This window comes from Chlorocebus sabaeus, chromosome 11 (genome assembly GCF_047675955.1).
Source record: "Chlorocebus sabaeus isolate Y175 chromosome 11, mChlSab1.0.hap1, whole genome shotgun sequence".
In the NCBI taxonomy this organism is placed as follows: domain Eukaryota; kingdom Metazoa; phylum Chordata; class Mammalia; order Primates; family Cercopithecidae; genus Chlorocebus; species Chlorocebus sabaeus.
This window is the reverse complement of record NC_132914.1, coordinates 3,970,827-3,992,726: the sequence shown is the minus strand read 5'-3', so window position 1 is coordinate 3,992,726 and position 21,900 is coordinate 3,970,827. Positions and strand designations below refer to the sequence as shown.

The window sequence follows — 21,900 nt, the reverse complement described above, 5'->3', positions numbered from 1 at the left end:
GTGTAAGCCACTGCACCCGGCCAGAAACTGAGGTTGTAAAGAGTCAGGCCGACTTAAGATTAAATTCATGCTCTGTCATTAATTAGCTGTTTTCCTGCAATAAATTACTTAACTTTTTCTGAAACAGCTTCCTGTGGTGCTACTGTAAAGAATAATGCAAAGCAGATTTAAATAAAAGCTCCTCTTTACTGGATTATCCACTCATTTGGATTATCTCTACCATAGCTGACTTTCATTTTCTCAAACATTTGAGAGAAGCTTCAGCTTCAAAAATTAAGTAAAATGAGTCAAAATTGTATGGTGTAGAGAATGACTGGAGAGTAGTTTTATTTTTGGGGACCACCCTGAGAGTTGTTTGTGCCTACAGTTTTTATTGCGCGCACACACGTGGCTCTTCTCACCTCGTCTACCTCTGCTGTTTGTATGTTGTCCCCTGCTAGACTGTCAGTGCATTGTGAAAGACCATAGTTGTAAATATATCTCTGTATCTCCCACAGCAGCTCCCTGGTTCAGTGCCTTCCACATAGCTGGAGAAATTGCAACGATTTTTCCAGAAAGAGTTGGAACATCATAATCCAAGAGAAAGAGAGGCTTTGAGAATAGAGAGCGAAGAGTTAAGGGCATAGGAGCAGACACAGAAAACATAGATATTTAGGTCTGGAGACTCGAAAGGGAAGGTTTGGAACTAAGGGAATCTGGGAGAATGTATCACCTAATAAATATACGAAATGTCATCATTAATGTTGGGTCAAGAGAATTATCTTAGATTGGGCTTCCAGAAAGCCAACCCTGAGAGGAAGATTCATATTCAGGCGATTTATTAAGAAAATGCTCCCAGGAGAACTGATAAGGGACGGGGAAGCAGGATGGGAGAGAGGAGAAAGCCACACAGAGTGAGATCTCAGCAAAGTTCCAGCCTCTGTCCCCACAAAAGTGTTCTAGAGTGTAAATCACAACTCAGAGTTTGTCCCCACTGGAGGGAAGAGTACTGGGCTTTCCTAATTCCACGCCCGTCAGTCTTTGGATAAGGGCTCTTTAGAGGGCTGGGGGAAACTTCCAGGCACTTCTGGCTCTGTCCGTGTGGACAAAGTGGGTCAATAGCTCAGGGGTCCACCTTCTAAGAGTTACAGGTTCAGAGAGTTAGAAGCAAAAGCACACAGATGCTGAGGGAGGGTCCACAAAAAGTATTCAAGGGTGTCTGAGTGGAGCATCGATAACACCACCTTGATAACAGATCTTCAGCCCTGACTTTGTCGAGGTACACCACACCGATCTGCTTCTAAAATTCATCGTCATGTGCAGCTTCCTTATCTATACAGTGGGGATAGTGTTACTTTACTTGCTTATATTACCGCATAATTGCAAAAACAAAACAAAAGGAGATCTGGTATACGTAGAATTGTAGAGACGACGATAAGAAAGGATGTTATACCAAGCTGGGTGTTATTATTATATCTCTGTCTTTCTTCCAGGCGCAGGGGATACATGAGCAATTTGTCCTCTTCAGGCTCCTGTCTTGCAGGCATCAGCACTGACAGCCTTTAAAAAAAAGCTTGTTCCTGGGAAGAAAGCAGACACTTTTTTAATGTTGATAAATTTTGCAGCAGTTTCTTTAATATATACCAGACGCCTTGAAATACATCTAATTAACCACCAGCTACCATGCTGTGGCTGTGTTTGGCTTTGATGTTCTTACTGGCTTCAGCAAGGAAATGTTGGAAAGCTAATCATAATAGGACTTAGTTCTTATAAAATGCTTTTTATCTTCAAAGTGGTTTACAACCACTAATTATTGAAGGAATTAGGGTGAACAGCAACCATCTCACAGAGACCGCAAATCATTATCAAGGCTTTTAATGTATCTTATAATAGAGCAAGAGAAGTGTGAAGGGGGCTGTTTAATAATAGTTGTCCAGACCTGGAAGAGTTATTTTACAGAGGTAGGAGACAGCTGTTCCCTGTCTCCCTTGAGGCTAGAACAAGAAAATTGGACCTAATGTGAGGAGCAGGGATGCTGGGTGGAGCATGGCAGAAGCTACAGCAGGCTGTAGAACGGAAAGACGGCCTGTTTCAAAGGCAGTCCAATGCACCTCCACCCACCTGCCCCTTTATATGGTTGGTGGGGCATATTCACCTTCTTGGTGGCCTGGGGTAGGGAAGATCACCCCAGGAAGTCCTGTCCAGCTGGGGAAGTCAAGGGTAGATTTTGGGGCCTCGTGGTTGTTTGTCTTCATGTATTTTTTGTTTGTTTGTTTGTTTGTTTGCTTTTTTGTTCGTTCGTTTTGTTAGAATATAATCTGGGGTGGAAGAAGCCAATTTGATTCCAATAATAATAATAATAGCTGACAGGCTGGGTGCGGTGGCTCATGCCTGTAATCCCAGCACTTTGGGAGGCTGAGGCAGGTGGACCACGTGAGGTCAGGAGTTCAAGACCAACCTGGCCAACATGGTAAAACCCCATCTCTACTAAAAATAATAAAAAAAAATTAGCTGGGCTTGGTGGCACACACCTGTAACCACAGCTACTTGGGAAACTGAGGCAGGAGAATTGCTTGAATCCAGGAGTCAGAAGTTGCTGTGAGCTGAGATCATGCCCCTGCACTTCAGCCTGGACAACAGAGTGAGACTCCCTCTCTAAATAAATAAGGAATAGCTGACACACGTAAGTTGCTACCCTGGCCCTTCCTTTTACAGATGAGGAAAATGAAGTTCAGAGAGCTTAAGAAATTTGCCAGAGTCTTACAGCTAACTCAGGCACTCTGGCCTTGGAATTTATGTTCTTATCCACCAGAGCAAGAGGCCTATCAGAGAAGGGGTGGTATTTGTCCAAAGCCCCCTAACTTCACTATGTGTCACAGAAATAAATAATACTCTCATATGGAACAGGGACAAGTCTTATTTCTGGCTGGGTTTGACTCCTGTGCTAAGTGCTTTCCTCCTGAGCAGAGGATGGTGAGAGGAGCCCGGTGAGATGCAGCTCAGCGTCTCTGTTCCTCACCATCAGGGTCCTTGCGTCTGCCTTGTCTCCTGCTCCCACTCGAGGGCCTGCCCTGGTCATGGGGTGTGTAGAAGAGGCACAGACATGAAGAACTGGTGAGACCCCCCTGTGAAACCCCGCCTTTCCCCCCAAGCACTAAGTCATTTAATAACGGGTCCTGCTCTATACGTTTAGGGTTGAGGGGATACATTCTAAAGTGGTATCAGCTACTAACACCTATGCAAACAGTACTAGGGATGCAGATTCCCTTTCCCAGAAACATCAGCCACTCAATCTCTTTCTTGGTGAGAGCCAATAGATTGGTAGGTTGAAATTGGTCACAGTGGGAATATTGACACCACAGAAATAGGCAGATGCTACAAATCAGGGCTGCCCCCTACACCAACCCGGAAAATTGGTTGTTAAATATTGCAGTGTCTTTTTTTCTGACACCAAATGTGTATCCTATAAGTCAATTCAATTCTGACATTATCCAGAGTTAGCGCAGACCCCACAGTTTAAGGGGTCTGTCCCACAAGACTGCACCCACATCAGATACTGATCCCCAGTCCTCCTGCCTCTCTGCAGTTTGAAGAGACCCACCTATCTCTTTGTCTTTATCAGACATCGCCAGCTCTGAGTTAATCACTGGGGCTTCAGGGTACTGCTGCATATGGAGGATCCCTCCCGCTGAAGCCTGGGTGAATAAAGAGATGTGAATGGGTCCTGGAGATGCTTTTTGGCCTTTCCGTTTCCAAACTCTGTGCTGCAGGAGAGATTCAAGGGAAATCTGGATGACTTAGCGGCTGCTTTCAGGTTTGCCACTGGTGTGGTGTGGAAAGAGAGACCAGCTGTTCTCTGTCTCTCCTGAGCCCAGATTAAGGAGAAAATTAGCTTAGAACCCTTAGAAGGGATTTAAGTTTGATCTATGAACTTTCTGATCGTAGCAGTTACTAAGCTGCTAGAATTACCTTGGATATCCGGGAAATCTTCCTGGAAATATTTAAGGACTGGATAATTCCCATCCGTTTATAAAGGCTTTTTGGAGCCATTCTGGAGGGAGGAGAGTGGCCTGGAAACCCTCACAGAGTCAGGCAGATAAAAAGTATTTTCTCTTTTCTCCTTGTGGTGGTCTTTTCCCTTTGCCTTTAGAATATACTCCACCATTTCCTCCTTTATGGATGTACTTACTGTCTGTTGGTCTAATGGAAAATCTTTGAGACAAAAAGCTATGTCTAGCCCTGAGATTAAGGCATCCTTGGGCTTCATCCAAATGGGAGACAGCCGAGCTCATGCAGGGCTTCCACTTTATTTGGAAATTCAAGTAGAAGCACTTCTGCTGTTTTGTTTTCCGCTGCTCTTGAGAAAGCCACAGATGCTCAGCAAAGACTGCAGGTCTAGCCAGGGGACACAGGGTAAGAGAGAAGAGGCTGAAGCCGTGTTAGATCAGTGGTCTTCACAAGGGGCTCTGCCTGCTTCTTTATCTGTAGGGTTTATTTAGCTCCCTCCACAAACAGACTGAAAGTTTTCACAGGGAAATTGCTTAATTTTCAGCCATTTCCTCCTTGCTGGAGTTGAATGTAAAAGGCAGAATCAGGCTCCTGGGATAAATACAATGGACTGGACTAGATTTGCAAGGCCTGGGAGACAGAAGAAGGTTCTGACCCAGACCCATTCTACTTTTCTTTTCTTCTTCTTCTTCTTCTTTTTTTATTTTTATTTTTATTTTTTTTGAGATAGAGTCTTGCTCTGTCGCCCAGGCTAGAGTGCAGTGGCAGGATCTCGGCTCACTGCAAGCTCCACCTCCTGGGTTCACACCATTCTCCTGCGTCAGCCTCCCGAGTAGCTGGGACTACAGGTGCCCGCCACGATGTCTGGCTAATTTGTTGTCTGTTTAGTAGAGATGGGGTTTCACCGTGTTAGCCAGGATGGTCTTGATCTCCCGACCTCGTGATCCACCCACCTTGGCCTCCCAAAGTGCTGGGACCACAGGCGTGAGCCACCGTACCCGGCCCTTTTTTTTTTAATAGATGTGTTGAGCTATTGACATATAATAAACTGCGTTATATGTAAAGTGTACCATTTGATCAGTTTTAATATATATTTGTATATATGTATATATGCATGTATATGAATAAATAAAGTCCAGGAAACTATCATGGAATCATATATCATATTCATGAACTTAAGGTAGCAGACATATCCACACCCCCCAAAATTTCCTCTTGCCCCTTGGTAATCCCTCCCACTCACTCCTCCCACTTCTTTTCTTCTAACAAATGTTTTCATTTTTTTAGAGTTTTATATAAATGAAATCATATAGTATGTGCCTTTTGTGTCTGACTTCTGTCACTCACATGATTATTTTGAGATTCGTTCATTTTGTTGCTTAGGATCAACAGTTCATTCCCTTTAATTAAAACTGGCATTTCATAATTTGTTTATCCATTTACCTGTCAATGAATATTTGGGTCATTGTTTTTGGCTATTACAAATAAAAGTGCTATGAACAGTCATGTACAAGTCTTTGTATGTACACACGCTTTTCTTCTCTTGAGTAAATAGGACTAGGATGGCTGGATCACATGGGAAACATTTGTTTGACTTTCTAAGAAACTGTCAAATGTTTTCCAAAGGCGTGGTACTGCTTTACATTTTTACTAGCAATATATGAGAGTTACAGGTGCTCCACATCTTTGCCAAGAGTTGGTACAGTCAATCTTTGTAATGTTAGCCATTCCAATAGGTGTGTAGTGGTATTTCATTGTGGTTTTCAGTTGCATGTCTCTTATAACTAATGAGGGTGAACATCTTTTTATGTAGTTGTTTGATATCCCTATATCTTGTTTGGTGAAGCACCTGTTCAAATGTTTTGCCCATTTTATTTTTATTTTTTTATTTTTGTTTTTGAGACAGAGTCTCCCTCTGTCACCCAGACTGGAGTGCAGTGGCGTGATCTCCGCTCACTGCAAACTCCGCTTCCCGGGTTCACGCCATTCTCCTGCCTCAGCCTCCCCAGTAGCTGGGACTACAGGTGCCCGCTACCACGCCCGGCGAATTTTTTTGTATTTTTAGTATAGTTGGGGTTTCACTGTGTTCGCCAGGATGGTCTAGATCTCCTGACCTTGTGATCTGCCTGCCTCGGCCTCCCAAAGTGCTGGGATTACAGGCGTGAGCCACCGCGCCCGGCCTTGCCCATTTTTAAAAGTGAGTTGTTTTCTTATGAATGAGTTTTGAAAGTTCTTTATACGTTCTAGATAAAAACCCTGTATTAGATATGTGTTTTGTAAATACTTTGTCTCATCTCAGGCTGTGGCTTACTTTTCATTCACTTAAATTATATCTTTCAAAGAGCAGATGTTTCCAATTTTGATGAAGACCAATTTGTCATATTTTTTTCAAATGAATTGCACTTTTGTTATTATACCCAAGAAACTTTTGCCTACGCTAAGGTCACAAAGATGTTTCCTTCTTGAAGTTTTATGTTTATAGGTTTTACATTTAGGTCTATGATACATTGTAAGTTATTTTTTGTATATGGTACAAGGTGTGAATTAAAATTCTCTTTGCTGCCGGGCGCAGTGACTCATGCCTGTAATCCCAGCACTTTGGGAGGCCACAGCCGGTGGATCATGAAGTCAGAACATCAAGACCATCCTGGCTACAGTGAAACCCCATCTCTACTAAAAATATAAAAAATTAGCTGGGCCTGGTGGTGGGCGCCAGTAGTCCCAGGTACTCGGGAGGCTGAGGCAGGAGATTGACGTAACCTGGGAAGTGGAGCTTGCAGTAAGCCAGAGATCGCACCAATGCACTCCAGCCTGAGCAAGACTCCGTCTCAAAACAAAAAACAAACAAACAAAAAAACTCTTTTTGCAAATGGATATTCAATTGTTTCAGTATCATTTGTTGGAAAAAACTGTGCTTTATCCTCTGAATTGCCTTGCATCTTTGCCAAAAATCATTTATATCCATGGGTCTATTTTTGGCTTCTCTGATCTATATTCTGTTCCATTTATCTGTTTGGATGTCTTTATGCCAGTATTGCTGTCTTGACTACTATAGCTTTATAATAAGTCTTGAAATCAGGTAGTGTTTGTCTTCCAATTTTGTTCTTCTTTTTCAAAGTTGTTTTGGCTATTGTAGGTTTTTCTCATTTTTGTGTGAATTTTAGATCAGGTTATCAATTTCTACAAATAAACCTGGTGGGATTTTGACTGGAATTGAGATGAATCTATTGGACTTAGGAAGAAATGACATCTTAATAATATTGAGTCTCTCAATCCCATGAACATGGCGTATCTCTCCATTTGTTTTAGGTCTTCTTTGTATTCTCATTGATATTTTATAGCTTTCAGTGTATAAGAATTACTCATCCTTTGTCAGATATATTCATATCTCCTATTTTTATACCCTTGCAAATCGTATTTTTATTTCAATTTTAATTTTTTATTGCTAGTATAGATAAATACAGTTGATTATCATATACTGAGTGTGTGTCCTGCAACCTTGTCAAATGCACTTATTAGTTATGGTAGCTTTTTGTGAATTTAGTCAGTTTTTTTATATAAGCACTCCTGCTGTCTGGGAATAAAGATAATTTAACGTCTTCCTTTGTAATCTGAATGTATTTTATTTCTTTTTCTTACTCCATTGAACTAGCTAAAATCTCCAACACAATGTTGAATAGAAGTGGTAAGAACAGACATTCTTGTCTTTTTCTTGACCCCAGGGGCAAAACATTTGGTCTTTCACCCTTAAGTGTGATGTCAGCTGTTGTTGTTTCTGTAGATGCCCGTTTTCATGTTGGGCCAGTTCCTTCCTATTCCTAGTTCTCTTAGTTTTTCTCAGGAGTAGATGTTGTCAGATGCTGTTTCTGTATCTATTGAGATGATCAAAAGGTTTATCTTTTAAAATTTGTTAATATGGTGAATGACATTATTGATTTTTAAATGTTAAACCATTCTTGCCTTTCTCAGATAAACCCTGGTTGGTCAGGATTATCATCTTTTTATATGGCGTTGAACTCAATCTGTTACAATTTCCTAAAGAATGTTTACATCAGTGTTCATGAGGGATATTGGCCTATTTTTTTCTGTGATATCTTTGTTCAGTGTTGGTATCAGGGTAATGCTAGCCTCATATAATATGGTAGGAAGCATTTCCTACTCTTCAATTTTCTTCAAGAGTCTGTGTAGAATTGGTATTACTCATTCTTTAAATATTTGATAGAATTCATCAATTTAGCTCTGCGGACCTGAAGTTTTCTTGTGGGAAGATTTTTTGTTTAACTATCAGGTCAGTTTCTTTAGCAGATATAGAATTATTCATGTAATCTGTCTGTCCTTGAGTGAGCTTTGGTATTTAGTGTTTTTCAAGAAATTGGTTCATCTAATCTAAATTGTCAAATTTGTTGGCATAAAGTTATTCATGATATTCTCTTATTAGCCTTTTAATATCTAGAGTATCTGTAATGATACCACCTCACATTGCTGATATTGTAATTTATATCTTCTCTCTTTATTGATCTTCTCAAGGAGCCAGCTGTTAGTTTTGTTGATTTTCTCCATTGCTTTTCTGTTTTCTATTTCATTTTTTCTTTTCTGATCCTTATTATTTTTTTCTCCCTACTTTGGGTTTAATTTGTATTTATTTTTCTTGTTTCTTAAGGTAAAATCTCAGGTCATTGATTTGAGCCCTTTCTTCTTTCCGAGTATATATGATTAGTGCTATCAATTTTTTCTTAGTACTGCTTTAGCAGTATCCCACAAAATTTGATATATTGTGATTTTTTTTCATTTAGTTCACTATACTTTTTCATTTCTCCTTTCCTGTTTTTTTTTCTTTCGCCCATGGGTTGTTTAGAAGTGTGTTACTCTCTTTCCAAATACTTGGACATTTTCCAGAGGTCTCTCTGTTATTGGTTTCTAATGTAATTCCACTGTGGTCAGAGTACATACTTTGTACAAATTGAATCCTTTTAAATTCATTAAGACTGATTTTATGCCCCAGAATATGGATTATCTTGGTCTGTATTCCATGTGTATTCGAAAAGTATATTTAGCTGTTGTTGGGTGGAATGTTCTATAAATATCAATTAAGTCAAGATGGTTGATAGTGTTGTTCAAGTCATCTGTATCCTTATAGATTTCTGTCAACTTGTTTTATAAATTATTGAGAAAGAAAGTTATTGAAATCTTTGGATATCATTATGACTTTGCTGTTTTTCCTTGCAGTTCAATCAGTTTTTGCTTTGTGTATTTCGAAGCTCTGCTATTAGACACATAAATGTTTAGCGTTATTATAGCATATTGATGACCTTTTATCCATATGAAATGACTTTTTAATTCCCATTAATATTCTTCCTTCTGCAATCCGTTTTACCTGATATTAATATGCAATATTCTCTTAACTAATGTTAATGTGTTATATCTTTTTCCAGCCTTTTACTTTTAACTGTTTGTGTCTTTATGTGTAAAACACATTTCTTGTAAGCAGGATATAGTTGAGTTTCCTCAACATAGGTAGTCTACCAAACTGTGCCTGTGTTTCCTAAAAACTCTTTGGACAATAAGACAGGGCAAACATGGGGCTCATTTTGTTTCTTTCCTATCTCTCAGGAACAGAGCTTGAACTAGAGTAAGATGAGTGAAGCCCCTATGATAAAAAAAATTTAAGACAGAAATCACTGTCAGATGCACAATTTTGCGAGTGAAAGCCTCCTTAGATTTTGTACCCTAAGCAGCTGACTCTTGGGAAGGTACTAATTCTCAGGGTTGTGTAAGTTCAGGGTTAGGTCCTGAGAGTAAATGTCTTTTTAAATCCTGTTCTGTAGGGGCTTCACTCAGCTCAGTATAGTCCTGCCCCTGCTTAAGGATTACCATCCTTCATTCCTGATGTCTAGTGTCTTGAAAACAATTTTTAAAGTTATATTCTCTCTGGATTTTTGGTTATTTCAATTGGGAGGGTAAATCCAGCCTCTGATACTACGTCTTTTCTGGAAACAGAAGTCTAGACTTATTATAAGATAAAAATTCCACATATAGAGCTACCTGCCTGAAACAAAAATGCTTGCAGGCCCTCCTCTGAAGACTTCAGCAAAAGATTGGTCTTCCTTCACACAATGGTCAGTGAGTACCTACTACGTACCATATTCTAGGCTAGAAACTGGCGGTAAAATCAGATAAGACGTGGTGCCTGTCTGCTGGTTGTTCATAGCTGACTTCTCTAGAACTACTAGTTGACTCTTTCATGTCATGCATCACCTGTTAGCAGGTGGGCAGAGGTAGAGGGAAAATGGTCTAGGGAAGATAGAAAGCCAGCAAGCATCAGATCTGGAACTAAGAAATCCTCTCTACTATTTCTCAGGCCCAGAGTGACTTGAGGGCTCACTTCAGGTCACACAGCTATTTAATAGTAGTTGATTGCTACAGAGTTTATTTAGGACTCAATCTAAAACATTTTCCCCCATTATCAGTCACCATTATTGAAATCCCACCACTAGAGACTCTCAGAGACTCACTCATTAAGGGCAGGGACCATGTCCTTCTCACTATGTCACCTAACACTATTTCTCAGTGTTAGCTCAGAGCTTGCTGCATAGTAATCAGTAGATGGAAATAAATGAATGGATGAATGAATGAATGAATTAAAGACGTTCCCATTAAAATGATGAATATGCCTCTGGGAGGTGATTTAGATCAGTTGGGGATGAGTACCCTGTTAAGAGCAAGCCCGCAACTGGGTCTCAGGAAGGTGATGTGGTGTAGCAGAAGAGGTCTCTGACTGTGCTAGACTTTGATCCAAATTAACCTCTCCAAAATTCAACTTCCTCATCTGTATGATGGGAATCCTAATTATACTTACCATATGGGAGGATGTCAGGTTCAATAGGATGAAGTATGGTAGGGGCCTGGCAAGAGAAAGCACTCAAGGAATGACAGATATTATTAATCTCGTCTCCTGGGAGCAGCAGGTGGGAGTAGGGTGGGGCCTACTGGGTGCAGAGCCCTTGCAGATAGAGTCCCAGCAAGGTCCCAGGAAGACAACAGCCTGTTCTGCTCATGTGCTATATTTACAGAAGCTCACATTACCACCATCGTTATCCAAAAGCCCTTGCAAAGCCAGCACTGCATGCAGGTGGGTTGAACAATGCACATAAAAGCCACGAAGACACAGCCCTGCCTCCTCAGGCTTACATCCAAGGCAGCTCCCTCTGGGGAAGATAGAATAGAAATGTGAAATCTGCTTAGGATTCGGTGATGGTCAGTACACACACACAGGGATGACAAGAAAGAACATTTCCTGAGGACAGGGCTGGTCAGATGAGTCAGAGTGGGAATTACATGTTCAGCCACGTGGAGCGAGAGGTGTAGTCTGCTCTGCTCTGTCCTGTCAAGGTCTTGTTACATGAAGTTCATTCCTGATGCCAGGAGCTCTTCCAGCTCTGGCCCCCAGCTCTTGACAAATCTGGTAAGGGGAAGATGGTCACTGAAATCAACAGATTTTAGATTGCTTTGGACATGGTATAGCTGAGCCAGAGGCCCAGGGCCTAGTAATCAGAGAAACCTGCCTGGTGATTCACTTATTTTCCTCCTTTCTTACTCACATGGACACAGGAAATATGATCCAGGGCATCACGTTCTCCAGCTTGCCACAAAATGCATGACAGTGCATATCTCTATTTTTAAATCCAAATGTGATCATGTATTTAAAATTTGGACCTATTCTGCTTCCAAAAAGTCTTCAGATGGAAAAAAAACAATCCAAGGATGTTATTATTTCCTTTTATCCCATGAACTCAGTTTTCTATTAATAACATTTACAATTAATAGCATTTTATGATGTGGGGATTTCACAGACTTACAGATGATCAGAACTAGAAGGGACCTTAATGATAAACAGGTCCAGTCTCCTCATACGGATAAGGAAACTGAGGCCCAGTCAGGTACCGACTTGTTCAAGGTCATATAAGCAGCAGCAGTGGAGTCCAGACTGGAAGCCAGGTTTCTGTATACCGTCTTCCACATCACGTTGCAAGATACCCTCTGAAAACACTCCTTCAGGGTCTTTAAAGGTCTGATTGAGGTGTATGATTTGTGATTCTTTTTGGGCTGAAAACAGCCTTGGGCGTCACCAAACCAGGCCTGGCAAGTCCTTTACGACATGAAGCTCCTTGAGAATGGGGTACATTTTCTCCTACTTAAACTGCAGAGCTCACAGCTGTGGCAGAGGCCTATGACATTGAGTAAGAGCTCACCAAGAACTTGTCGACTGTGAAATGTAGGAGCAAGTGCATCTGCCTGAGGAGAGCTTTCCACCCTGGGCAATGCTGAGGAGTCACGACAGGGTGGGATTAAGATCATGCAAGTTATACCAGCTTGGATTGCAATCTCAGCTTTTGTAGTAATTTGTTGTGTGATATTGGGCAAGTCACTCAACCTCTCTGAGCCTTAGTTTTCACATCGCTAAAATGAACATGATAATGGCTATGTCAGAGAGATGTGAGAATTACATGAAAAAAATGTATATAGAGGCCATGGCATGGTGTCTAAGTGAACGCTCTATAAATGGCAGCTGGTCTATCAGGATCTGTTTTGTTGTTGTTTGGTTGTTTAAATTGGGAGAAAGTATTTTTGGGCTTCCCCTATTCCATCTCCTTTCGATCTGGAGATGTCTGTCTTCTTTCTGCACTCTTCCCTTCTCCCGTTGATGGACTTGCCAATCTATTAGTGATCATGGAATATTTTCCCCTTGTCCTGAGCTTTTGCTAATTAAGAGGTGGTTGCTAAGAGATGCCTGGACACACTGGTGGGTGGCTCTGTGCTTCCTTCTCATCCCCTCTTGTTCTTTTTCAGCCTCACTCCAACCCACCACACCCACTTCTCTCTCCCATTTTCCATGTTCAGGTTCTGAAAAAGACTTCAAGAAACTGACTAATCTCAATGGCTGCCCCTGATGGGAGGGTAGTCTCCAGACCCCAAAGACTTGGTCAGGGGTCTGGCCGGGGACCAAAGGGGCGTGGAGCCTGCCTGCATCCCCTGGACAGCCTGGAGCAGAAGGAGACTCAGGAGCAGACGCCGGGCCAGCTGGACATGCTGAGGAAGGCACAGGAATTCTTTCAGACCTGTGATGCTGAAGGCAAGGGCTTCATCGCCAGGAAGGATATGCAGGTAAGTGGGGTCCCCGCTAGGTCTGCCCACCGAGAATGCCAGATGTCTCCCTGTCTCGGGTTAGAGCTTGCCCCATGGGAGGTGACATCCTTAACAGAAAAGGTGCCATCGATTCTGTCTTGGAAGGAAAGGTCTGACCAAACTCTACTAGGAGCCGGACCTCCTGGGTTCATTCTATTTCTGGCCTTTACTTGCTGTCAGACTCCAGGGCTGTTTCCTCTCTGCCTCGGTAACTTTCTGGGATTGTGGGAAATGATAGTAGTAACATAAGGGACTTAAGTAAGACACAGAGAAGAACCTGCTGAAACTGAAAGTAGAAAGGCACCAACTTGAGTTATAACAAAGTCATTCCTGCTGTCTGTGCCTTAGGAATAGGTACAGTGTGTCCCACAACGTGGGAGGAAGGCATTTCTGAGGTTGTCTTATCCGTCTCTCACCTTCAAACCCAAACACACTGCACTCTCCTGAAGAGATTCTCCAGAGAGATGGCGTGCAGAGCATCAGTGCACACCATTGCCTAGTGCAGTGCCCGGCAGCCTTTTTATAAAGGTCCAGAGAATAAGTATTTTCCGCTTTGTGGACCTTACAGTCTCTATCACAGCTACTTGTCTCTGCTTTTGCAGCACAAACGCATCCATAGGCAATATGTGAACAAATGAGGTTGCCGTGTTCCAATAAAACTTTATGGACAAGGAAGTTTGAATTTTATATAATTTCCATGTGTCACCAAGTACAGTTATTCTTTTGATATTTCTTTTTGACCATTTAAAAATGTAAAAACCAGGCTTAGCTCACTAGCCACACCAAAATAGGGGATTGCTGGGTTAGCCCAGGGGCAGAGTTTGCCCACTCCTGGTCTGGTGCCTTTCTTTCTTTAGTTTCAAAAACTTCTCAGTGTGTGACTAAAGTCTGTTATGCCACAGTCAGGATTTCACTTGAACGTGGGTGAATAAAACACAGACTCCACTAGAGGACTTTCAAAGCAGCTCTTTTCCCCTCCGTCTTTGTGTCACTCACTCCATCAGAGTAGTTTTTGAAGGGACGCATCCCTGTGCTGTTGGAGGAAGCACAATGGCTAGGCTCTCTTTAAGTCTAGTTCTTCAGAATATTCAAAAGTCGGGCAATGAAATGCAGACCCTCATTAGGCTCAGCCCCATCTCTGCTTGTGCATGTGAGCTCTGAGGTATGGAGGCTGTGAAAGGAACCTTGTGACCCCCGGTGAAGTGTGACAGTTCTTCCTCTCCCTGGCCCCATGTGATGGTGTTCTTATGCTTCTCCTGGCGCTCTTCCACTATCCACCTGCTGCACGAATTGAGGGAAAAGACCTGGGGAACAGCACCAGTTCAGCCCACAAATGAGCCCAGCCCACCCTTCTTTGCAGTGATGACTCCCCCAGTAAGTTTCCCCAAAACCCAGTCCCCAAAGCCTCACCACGTGGAAGGCCAGATTCAATGTGTTTTGAGGAAACTTTTCACAAACCCCTGCCTGTGAACTTCATAATTGGCATTCACAGGTCTGCGGTAGCGGTGGTTGGTGATGGTGGTTTCAAAATCAGTCTTAACTTTTGATTATTCCCTCTAGAAAGAAAGAAAAGGAAATTCACATTTATGGAGGGTCAACTCTGGGCCACATGTACTGTGCAACTCAGCACTCTTGCTGTATATAACTTAACTCTCATGGAGCCCCACTCTTTAATGAAGGGATGAGGAGTCATGGAGAATTTCAACTAGGTATAAATTTTTAAAGAAATCACTTGTATTTGACTTGAAATATAGTCAGAAACATTAAGTCCCAGAAATGCTGACTCCGCCTTCCTCCCCAGTCCCCACTCCTGATCCAGGCAGGAGGACGCCTGAACCAACAAGCCATCAAGCCGATAACTTGGCATCCATGGCATTTATTTCCGCTGTCTACTTAATTTTCTGACGCTTTTCTGAACCTGTGGTCAATGAAGCATTTGAAATGTTTAGTTCTTCAGGCTGGCAAGTGATGTCAAGAGAGGGAACAGAGCATGTTATGTAAGCATCATCTCTGGCTGCTTCCGCTGGCCACCTCTGAAGGAAGATAGGCTGGGGGAGATGCATGAAGAAATGAAGAAGAAGAAAAACGGGGCTTCTCATGGTCAGCTGTGGCTCTCTGCAGAAAGTCCCCATGCCCCTTGGTTCTCCTGCAGCAGGTCCTCCAGGCATCTGTGTTGTCGGCTTGTCACTTCCACATGGGGCCGTGGTGTACATGTGGTCACCGCCTTTGGTTGGTGTCCAACTTCCTGGGCCTGGGCACCACCGCCTTTTTTACCTTAGGCTCCCAGCACAGCGTCATGGGAACTGGAAGAGAAAGAGCACATTTTTCATACACATACAAATCCAGAAAGCAGGAAAGGTCCTTGACAGCAGAGAGTGGTCTTCAAGGAAGGAGAGGCCACAGGCCAGGTGGGAGGAAGAACACAGGAGGCTGAGGAGCTAATGGAGAAGCCAAGTGGGAAGAAAGTCACAGACAGGGAGAGGGAGATGGGGAGGGGATGGGCAGGAGATCTCTCTGAGAAAACCTAGAGCCTCAAAAGCCCTGTTTCCCTGAAGTTTTTGGAGGAGTAAAAGGATTATCTACCAGCACCAAGCACCTGCCTCCCCAACGCTGCCCAGAATTCTTGGCTATGCCAAACTTAAGAGTCATTTAGGAGTTGGCAAACTAACCAAATCTGGGCCACTACCTGTTTCTGTAAGTAAAGTTTTCTTGGAACACAGATGTGCTCATTCTTTTATGTGTTTTCCATGGCTTCTTTCACACTGCAGTGGCAGAGTGAAGTAGTTGTGACAAAGACGAATGGCCCACACAGCCTAAAATATGCACTCGCTGTGGCTGTTTTCAGAAAAAGCTGGCTAACTCCTGATTTAGGTTAACTAGAAAATTTTAAAAGATTTTTATAGCAAATTAACTTGGGTTTTAATCCTCAATCTGCAACTTGCTAGTAATACGAATGTGTGTGAATCTCTTAACCCCTCTAGGCTACAGTTTCTCAGCTGTGAATTATTTATAGCTACCTCCCAGCATTAAAAGAGAATTGAATGAGCTTAAGCATGTAGCACACTCAGCCCTGAGACTGGGACCTGGAAATCCCTGGAAATGCACTGTGTATGTGCCACGTCTTAGCCCAGTCCCTGATGTCCTCGCACTGTGATTGTGTTGAAATGCACTGTGATTGTGTTGAAATGCACTGTGTATGTGCCACGTCTTAGCCCAGTCCCTGATGTCCTCTGCACTGTGATTGTGTTTAACTGTGGTAAGATGCAGATAGCACACAATTTACCATCATAACCATTTTTTAAGCGTGCAGTTCAGTGACATTAAGTACTTTCACTTTCTTCTGCAACCACCATTATCATATATCTACAGAACTCTCTTTATCTTGCAAAACAGAAACCCTGTACCCATGAAACAATGTCCTCATTTCGCCTACTCCCAGCCCCTGGCAACCACCGTTCTATTTTCTGTCTCTCTGAATTGGACTACTCAAGGTATCCTATATAGGTGGATTTATATAATATTTGTCCTGTTGTGACTGGCTTATTTCACTTAGTATAATGTCCTCAAGGTTCATCCGTATCACGGCATGTGTCAGAGTATTTTTAGTCGGAATAATACTCCATTGTATGTATATACCACGTTTTTTCCCTCCATTCCTTTGTCAGTGGATACTTGGGTAGCTTCCACCTGTTGACTGTGAATAATGCTGATATGGACATGGATGGGCAACTATCTGTTCAAGTCCTTGCCTTTTATTCTTTGGGGTATATACCCAGAAGTGAAATTGCTGGATTATAGGATAATTCTATTTTATAAATTTTTTGAGGAGACACCGTACCATTTTATACAGTAGCTGCACCATCACATTGCAGTTTTAAGGTGCAAGTTGTCTGTCCTGTCTTAGAGAAAAGAAACGGGCATTTCTGCTGAAAAGGGAATCTTCCACTCATATCCAGCTGCTGTTATTTTTGTGTCCAATCTACATGAGTGGCGGCAATTTTGCCTCCTGGAGGACATATGGCAATGCGTCATGTTCACGACTACGCCAATTGTCATGCTTCGGGATAGGTTCCAGCCCGAACTGAGGTCCAGAGGAAGTGGGTGATGAGCAGAAACAACACTCGGGGTCATAGGCAGGTGAATATGGTTTTATTCAGCAGCAGCTTTCATCAACAGCTTTCTCACACTATCCGCCCTGTCTTGGCTACTTAATCTGGCGGCCCCCACACACAGCTTCATGGCCCGCTCTCCCTTGCCTTCAGGGTCAGCAGCTTCATTAACTCTTTCTTTGGGCGTGTGTCCTGGCTCCCCGCAATCTGTTTGCAATGACAGACAGCTCTGACTCTCTCTCTCTTTCTGTGGGCACAAGCGCAAGCATGCCTGCACAATGTCAATGGGACAATTATACCTTTTACAGACAATAGTGGTGTACAGCCACGTGATGGCCTTCTCATGTTATGGCTATGTGGCTGTGATAACCAGTGGAATTATACGCCTGTGCTCTAAACTCGCTGAGTCGCGGAGGATGTAAACATTCTACCACGGTCTATCCTTGACCAAAGCACAGCCAAGTTCCTTACACAATGTATGGAGGCATTTTTTATTGAAACGACTGGTGAGGGAAGTGCTGCCAGCGTTTAGCAGGCAAAGGCTAGGGATGCTGCTGTATATCCTATAATACACAGGTTGATCCCTCCCCTGCCTTCCTTAACCAAAAATTGTCCATTCCAAAATGTCAGCAGTGCCGAGATTGAGAAACTCTGGCCTATACCCCGTAATCAGCCCAAGCCAAGCACATGAAGGTGCAAAGCAGGATAAAGGTTGATCCTGCCCTTCCACCTCCCACTCTCGTCCTAAAGAGATTTGGGATAGCTGAACTGTACCACAGGGAAGAGGGTGGTTGGTGCTGGAACGGCATCTGAAAAGAATGCTGTGAATGCCCCAGAAGGAGGGACAGTGTCATTCTGGACATAAAAAATGGATATCTTCTGATTTCTCCTTAATAAAAATGCCATGGAAGCATGTTTGAAGCTGTGCAACCATATGCTTTAAGCTACGTGGGGTGTGTTAGTGGGCTGGTGACCAGGAAGGTAAAGGAGTCTGGCTGGAGTGCAACCAAAGACACCACTTTCCATGGCTCTGGGGCATGAACTCTCAGTACTGCTGCTGTAGATACTCCATGTTCCAGGTTCTGGAAGCCTGCCAGTCACTATGAGTCTTGCTGAGAATTAGCAGTTGGGCTGGTCAGGATCTGGAGTGTGCGAAGTCTAGACCAGCACTCTGTACATGGGAGCTCAGGGTCTCCTGCCGTTGCTCTTAGTCAAGCGCTTATCCATGCCTTCCTTCAACACTTATCTAAACAAACACGAGTTCGTGTTTGTCAGCATTGGGCTAGATCCTGGGGGCACAACAGTGCCTAACGAATGAGGTCCCCATTCTCAGAGCACTGAGGGAGCAGACATTCATCAACGAATCACATCTGTCAGTATATGAAATGCTCATCGAGATAAGACTTACGAATGAGAGAAAGGTAGTCTGGGGAGCTTGCATAACCTGACCTAACCTGGGGAGTTGCAGAGGCCTTAGGGAGGAAGCGATGCTGGAGATGAGAGTGAAGAGTGAGGCTGGTGTTTAAAGGAGTTCTCAAGAGCTCCTAGTGCCATGGGCAGTACGGATAGGAGACTGGGTTCCTCCCCGTGCCTCTCGTTTTCCCTGGCCCGCCCTTCCAGGTGCGTGAAAAGCTGTGAGTGCCACAGGATCTCTGGAAGGCTGGGTCTTGGTAGTGCTGGCAAGGGAGACTTTGTGTTCTGCTTTTGGTGGTGCTGGTAGGTGGGTAGGTGTGGGCGGTAATGACAGTGAGGGAATAACAGAATGAATGCACTGGAGAACTGTTAGACAGTTGCTCAAGCCCTGGATGGAAAATCAGTTCTTTTCCCAGCTGTGGTCTCCACTGTGACTTTAGGCTAATCTCAGAGCCTCACAGGCTTATTGCACAGTGGAATAAATCATCTTGCTCCCCTCCACCCTGCTTATCTCACTTAGTTAAAAATGTAGGCCAGGTGCGGTGGCTCACACCTGTAATCCCAGCACTTTGGGAGGCTGAGGCAGGTGGATCAAAAGGTCAGGTGTTCAAGACCAGCCTGGCCAAGAAGGTGAAACCCTGTCTCTACTAAAAATACAAAAATTAACCGGGCGTGGTGGTGGGCGCTTGTAGTCCCAGCTACCCGGGAGGCCGAGGCAGGAGAATCGCTTGAACTCGGGAGGTGGAGGTTGCAGTGAGCCAGATCACGCTACTCTACTCCAGCCTGGGTGACAGAGCGAGACTCCATCTCAAAAAAAAAAAAAAAATAACAAAAATAATGTAAACAGTACCAGGGGACCATACCAGAACAAGCTGGTTTTCTGTAGCTCTGCAGGCCCTGAGCAGAGTGATAAATAAGAGATAATTATGGTTATTAAGACTAAAAGATTTTTCAAGGAGGGCCCACAAAACAAGGTTAAAGAATCAGGTGTAGTGCAGTTGCAGAGAAGGCTGAAGAAGCACTCAGCGCTCATTTGCCAGGACATGAAGAGTAAGAATTACTTGGAACCTATAATATTGCTTTCCCCATCTTCGCTGACAACAAAAGGAAGAAACTGGCTTGAGATGTAGACAAGAAGGACTGGGATTAGACAACAGGGGGATTTGGGGTTGGAAGTGCTGCTGGATCCAGGAATGGTGCCTAAGGTGAGGTGTGAACTAGCCTCTCCTGGTTCATGCTAATAAGAGAAAAGTGTGTGGGGTGTTTGGGCGAAAGACATGTTGAGGGTCTCGTTGATCTCTGGAATTTTCTTGCAGCTCATTTCTTGCTCCAGCCCAGTGTGAGAGACCACATTTTGAATCAGATCCAGCAATCCTAGGCTGAGGGTGGGGAAGGAGGAAGGATTATCCCAAGGAAGGGATGTGAGCCTGACAGGAGCTTGCGCTTTTACCCTACCTCAGGTGTGATGCTTTTTATTTCCAATGATGCTAATAAAATCCCTGCTTGCAAAATTGACTCTCTCCTCACCCTGTGTTCTCCTACTGTAGCTTTTCAGACAGCTGGTTTATGGATTGTTGATAAGTCAGAGATTCTGCTGAATGCTAAGCAGATGTACTTCTAGAATCTTTGCACACTCTCTCTCACTCTCCTTCCTTTTTTGAAAAGCCCATTCATATTTAATTCAATTCTTCCAAATGGCTTCCACATCAGCCTGTCTTCGCACTTCATAATGCATCATAGTCTCTCTTAATGCATGTACCTGCCAAATTAAGCTTTATGGCTTATCCGCTAGAACTGCCATAGGATCAAGCCAAGTGTTCTTGCCAGTTATGTTATGGGCTTTCGCACCTCCCAGCTCTTTTTTATTGTTGAGGTTGGTATATACCTTTCTTCTTACAAAGCCCTGTATTCACTGTCTTCAGCTGTCAGTCACTTGCACACTGGCAATTTTGCAGTTACCGCTTAGGTAGCTGGGAGGAAGGGAGATGGTCGGCTGAGAGATAATGAACTCTCTGGGGAGTTCTCATTTGGAGACCTAGATTGTTTGGCTATGAGGGGACACTTGCTTCAACTATGCAAATTAGCCTTGGCCTGAGGCCGTTGCACATCAGGCAGAAGGCCAGAAGGGAGCAGCAGCAGCTCAGCTACTTTGCTCTTGGGCCATCAGCTGGTCTCTGCCCTTCCCTCCTTGTGAGGTCTGAGTCTGTTCTAGACTCAAATCCAGCGATGACCTCCTCCAAGGGGGACTGTCTTGTCCAGTCCCCCTTTAACACACAAATACTCTTGGGGGCTTGATACCTTAAGCCAATGGCAGTTGAGATCTTATTAGGAATTCCTTACCAGTCAGCCGGGAGCTGGAGCGGAACCTGGACTCAGGGCCTGGGTGTGGGTCACTCAGAGATAGGAAGGGGGATTATCCCATATCCTCTCAGAACTCAAGGACCAAAATGTGTGTCTGCAGACACAAATGCAGTGCTGAGGCACTGGGACACCAGGGGCCTCCAGCAGGAGGGGCCTTTAAAAGTAAATGACCCACCCCTGCATCATGGTACGGGAGAGGAGAGGGGCTTAGGGAGAGCAGGGAAGACAGGGTTTGAAGCCTGGCTCTGCCATGCACTCCTTGAGGGGCCTCAGTGGGCCATGAGTCTCTCTCTGTCTTTCTGCCTCCCTACTACTTTTTATTGAATGCTTTCTCTATGCAGGCACTGTTACATGCTTTACATTCATGATTGCAATTAACTTTATAACACTACGCCATGTGGGTATTATCCTGAAAGTGTTTGATCCTGTATAATTTGAGTCCTTTACAGATGTTGAGAGTGCTGGCTTTGGAATCAGAGCTGGATTTGACTCCTGGCTATGTCATTACTAGCCATGTGACTTTGGAGCAGGTAATTTCACCTCAGACTTCATCTGTAAAACAGCGATAATAGTGCCTAGCTCAAAGCGTTGTCATGGGAATTAAATGCAGATAGATAGATAAATGCATATTTACATATTTATTTATGAATCACCTAGCAAATGGCCTAGTACATTAGTAGGCACCCAATCAATGGTAGTTGTGCTAGCATGGAAAGGAGGAGGGGGATGGTGAAGCAGTCTGGATGCAGAAGCTTGCTACTGGCTTTTGTAGCCTGGGCCGAACTCTAGACACTTTCTGGCAGAAGATTCTGCAGTCCCAGGTCACCCCCACCACCGGTGAGTGTCA

General features: G+C 43.6%; 1 protein-coding gene across 3 annotated transcripts in view; it reads left to right on the top strand.

Moving 5' to 3' along the window:
- CRACR2A (calcium release activated channel regulator 2A) overlaps nt 1-21,900 on the top strand; it is a 92,833-nt gene that overhangs the window by 3,747 nt on the left and 67,186 nt on the right. For 2 of the 3 annotated variants that reach the window (XM_073020394.1, XM_007967265.3), the window contains exon 2: nt 12,886-13,149. In XM_073020394.1, coding sequence (XP_072876495.1) covers nt 12,922-13,149 — 228 coding nt within the window. In that variant the 5' untranslated portion in view covers nt 12,886-12,921. The other variant, XM_073020395.1, reaches the window with a different exon arrangement.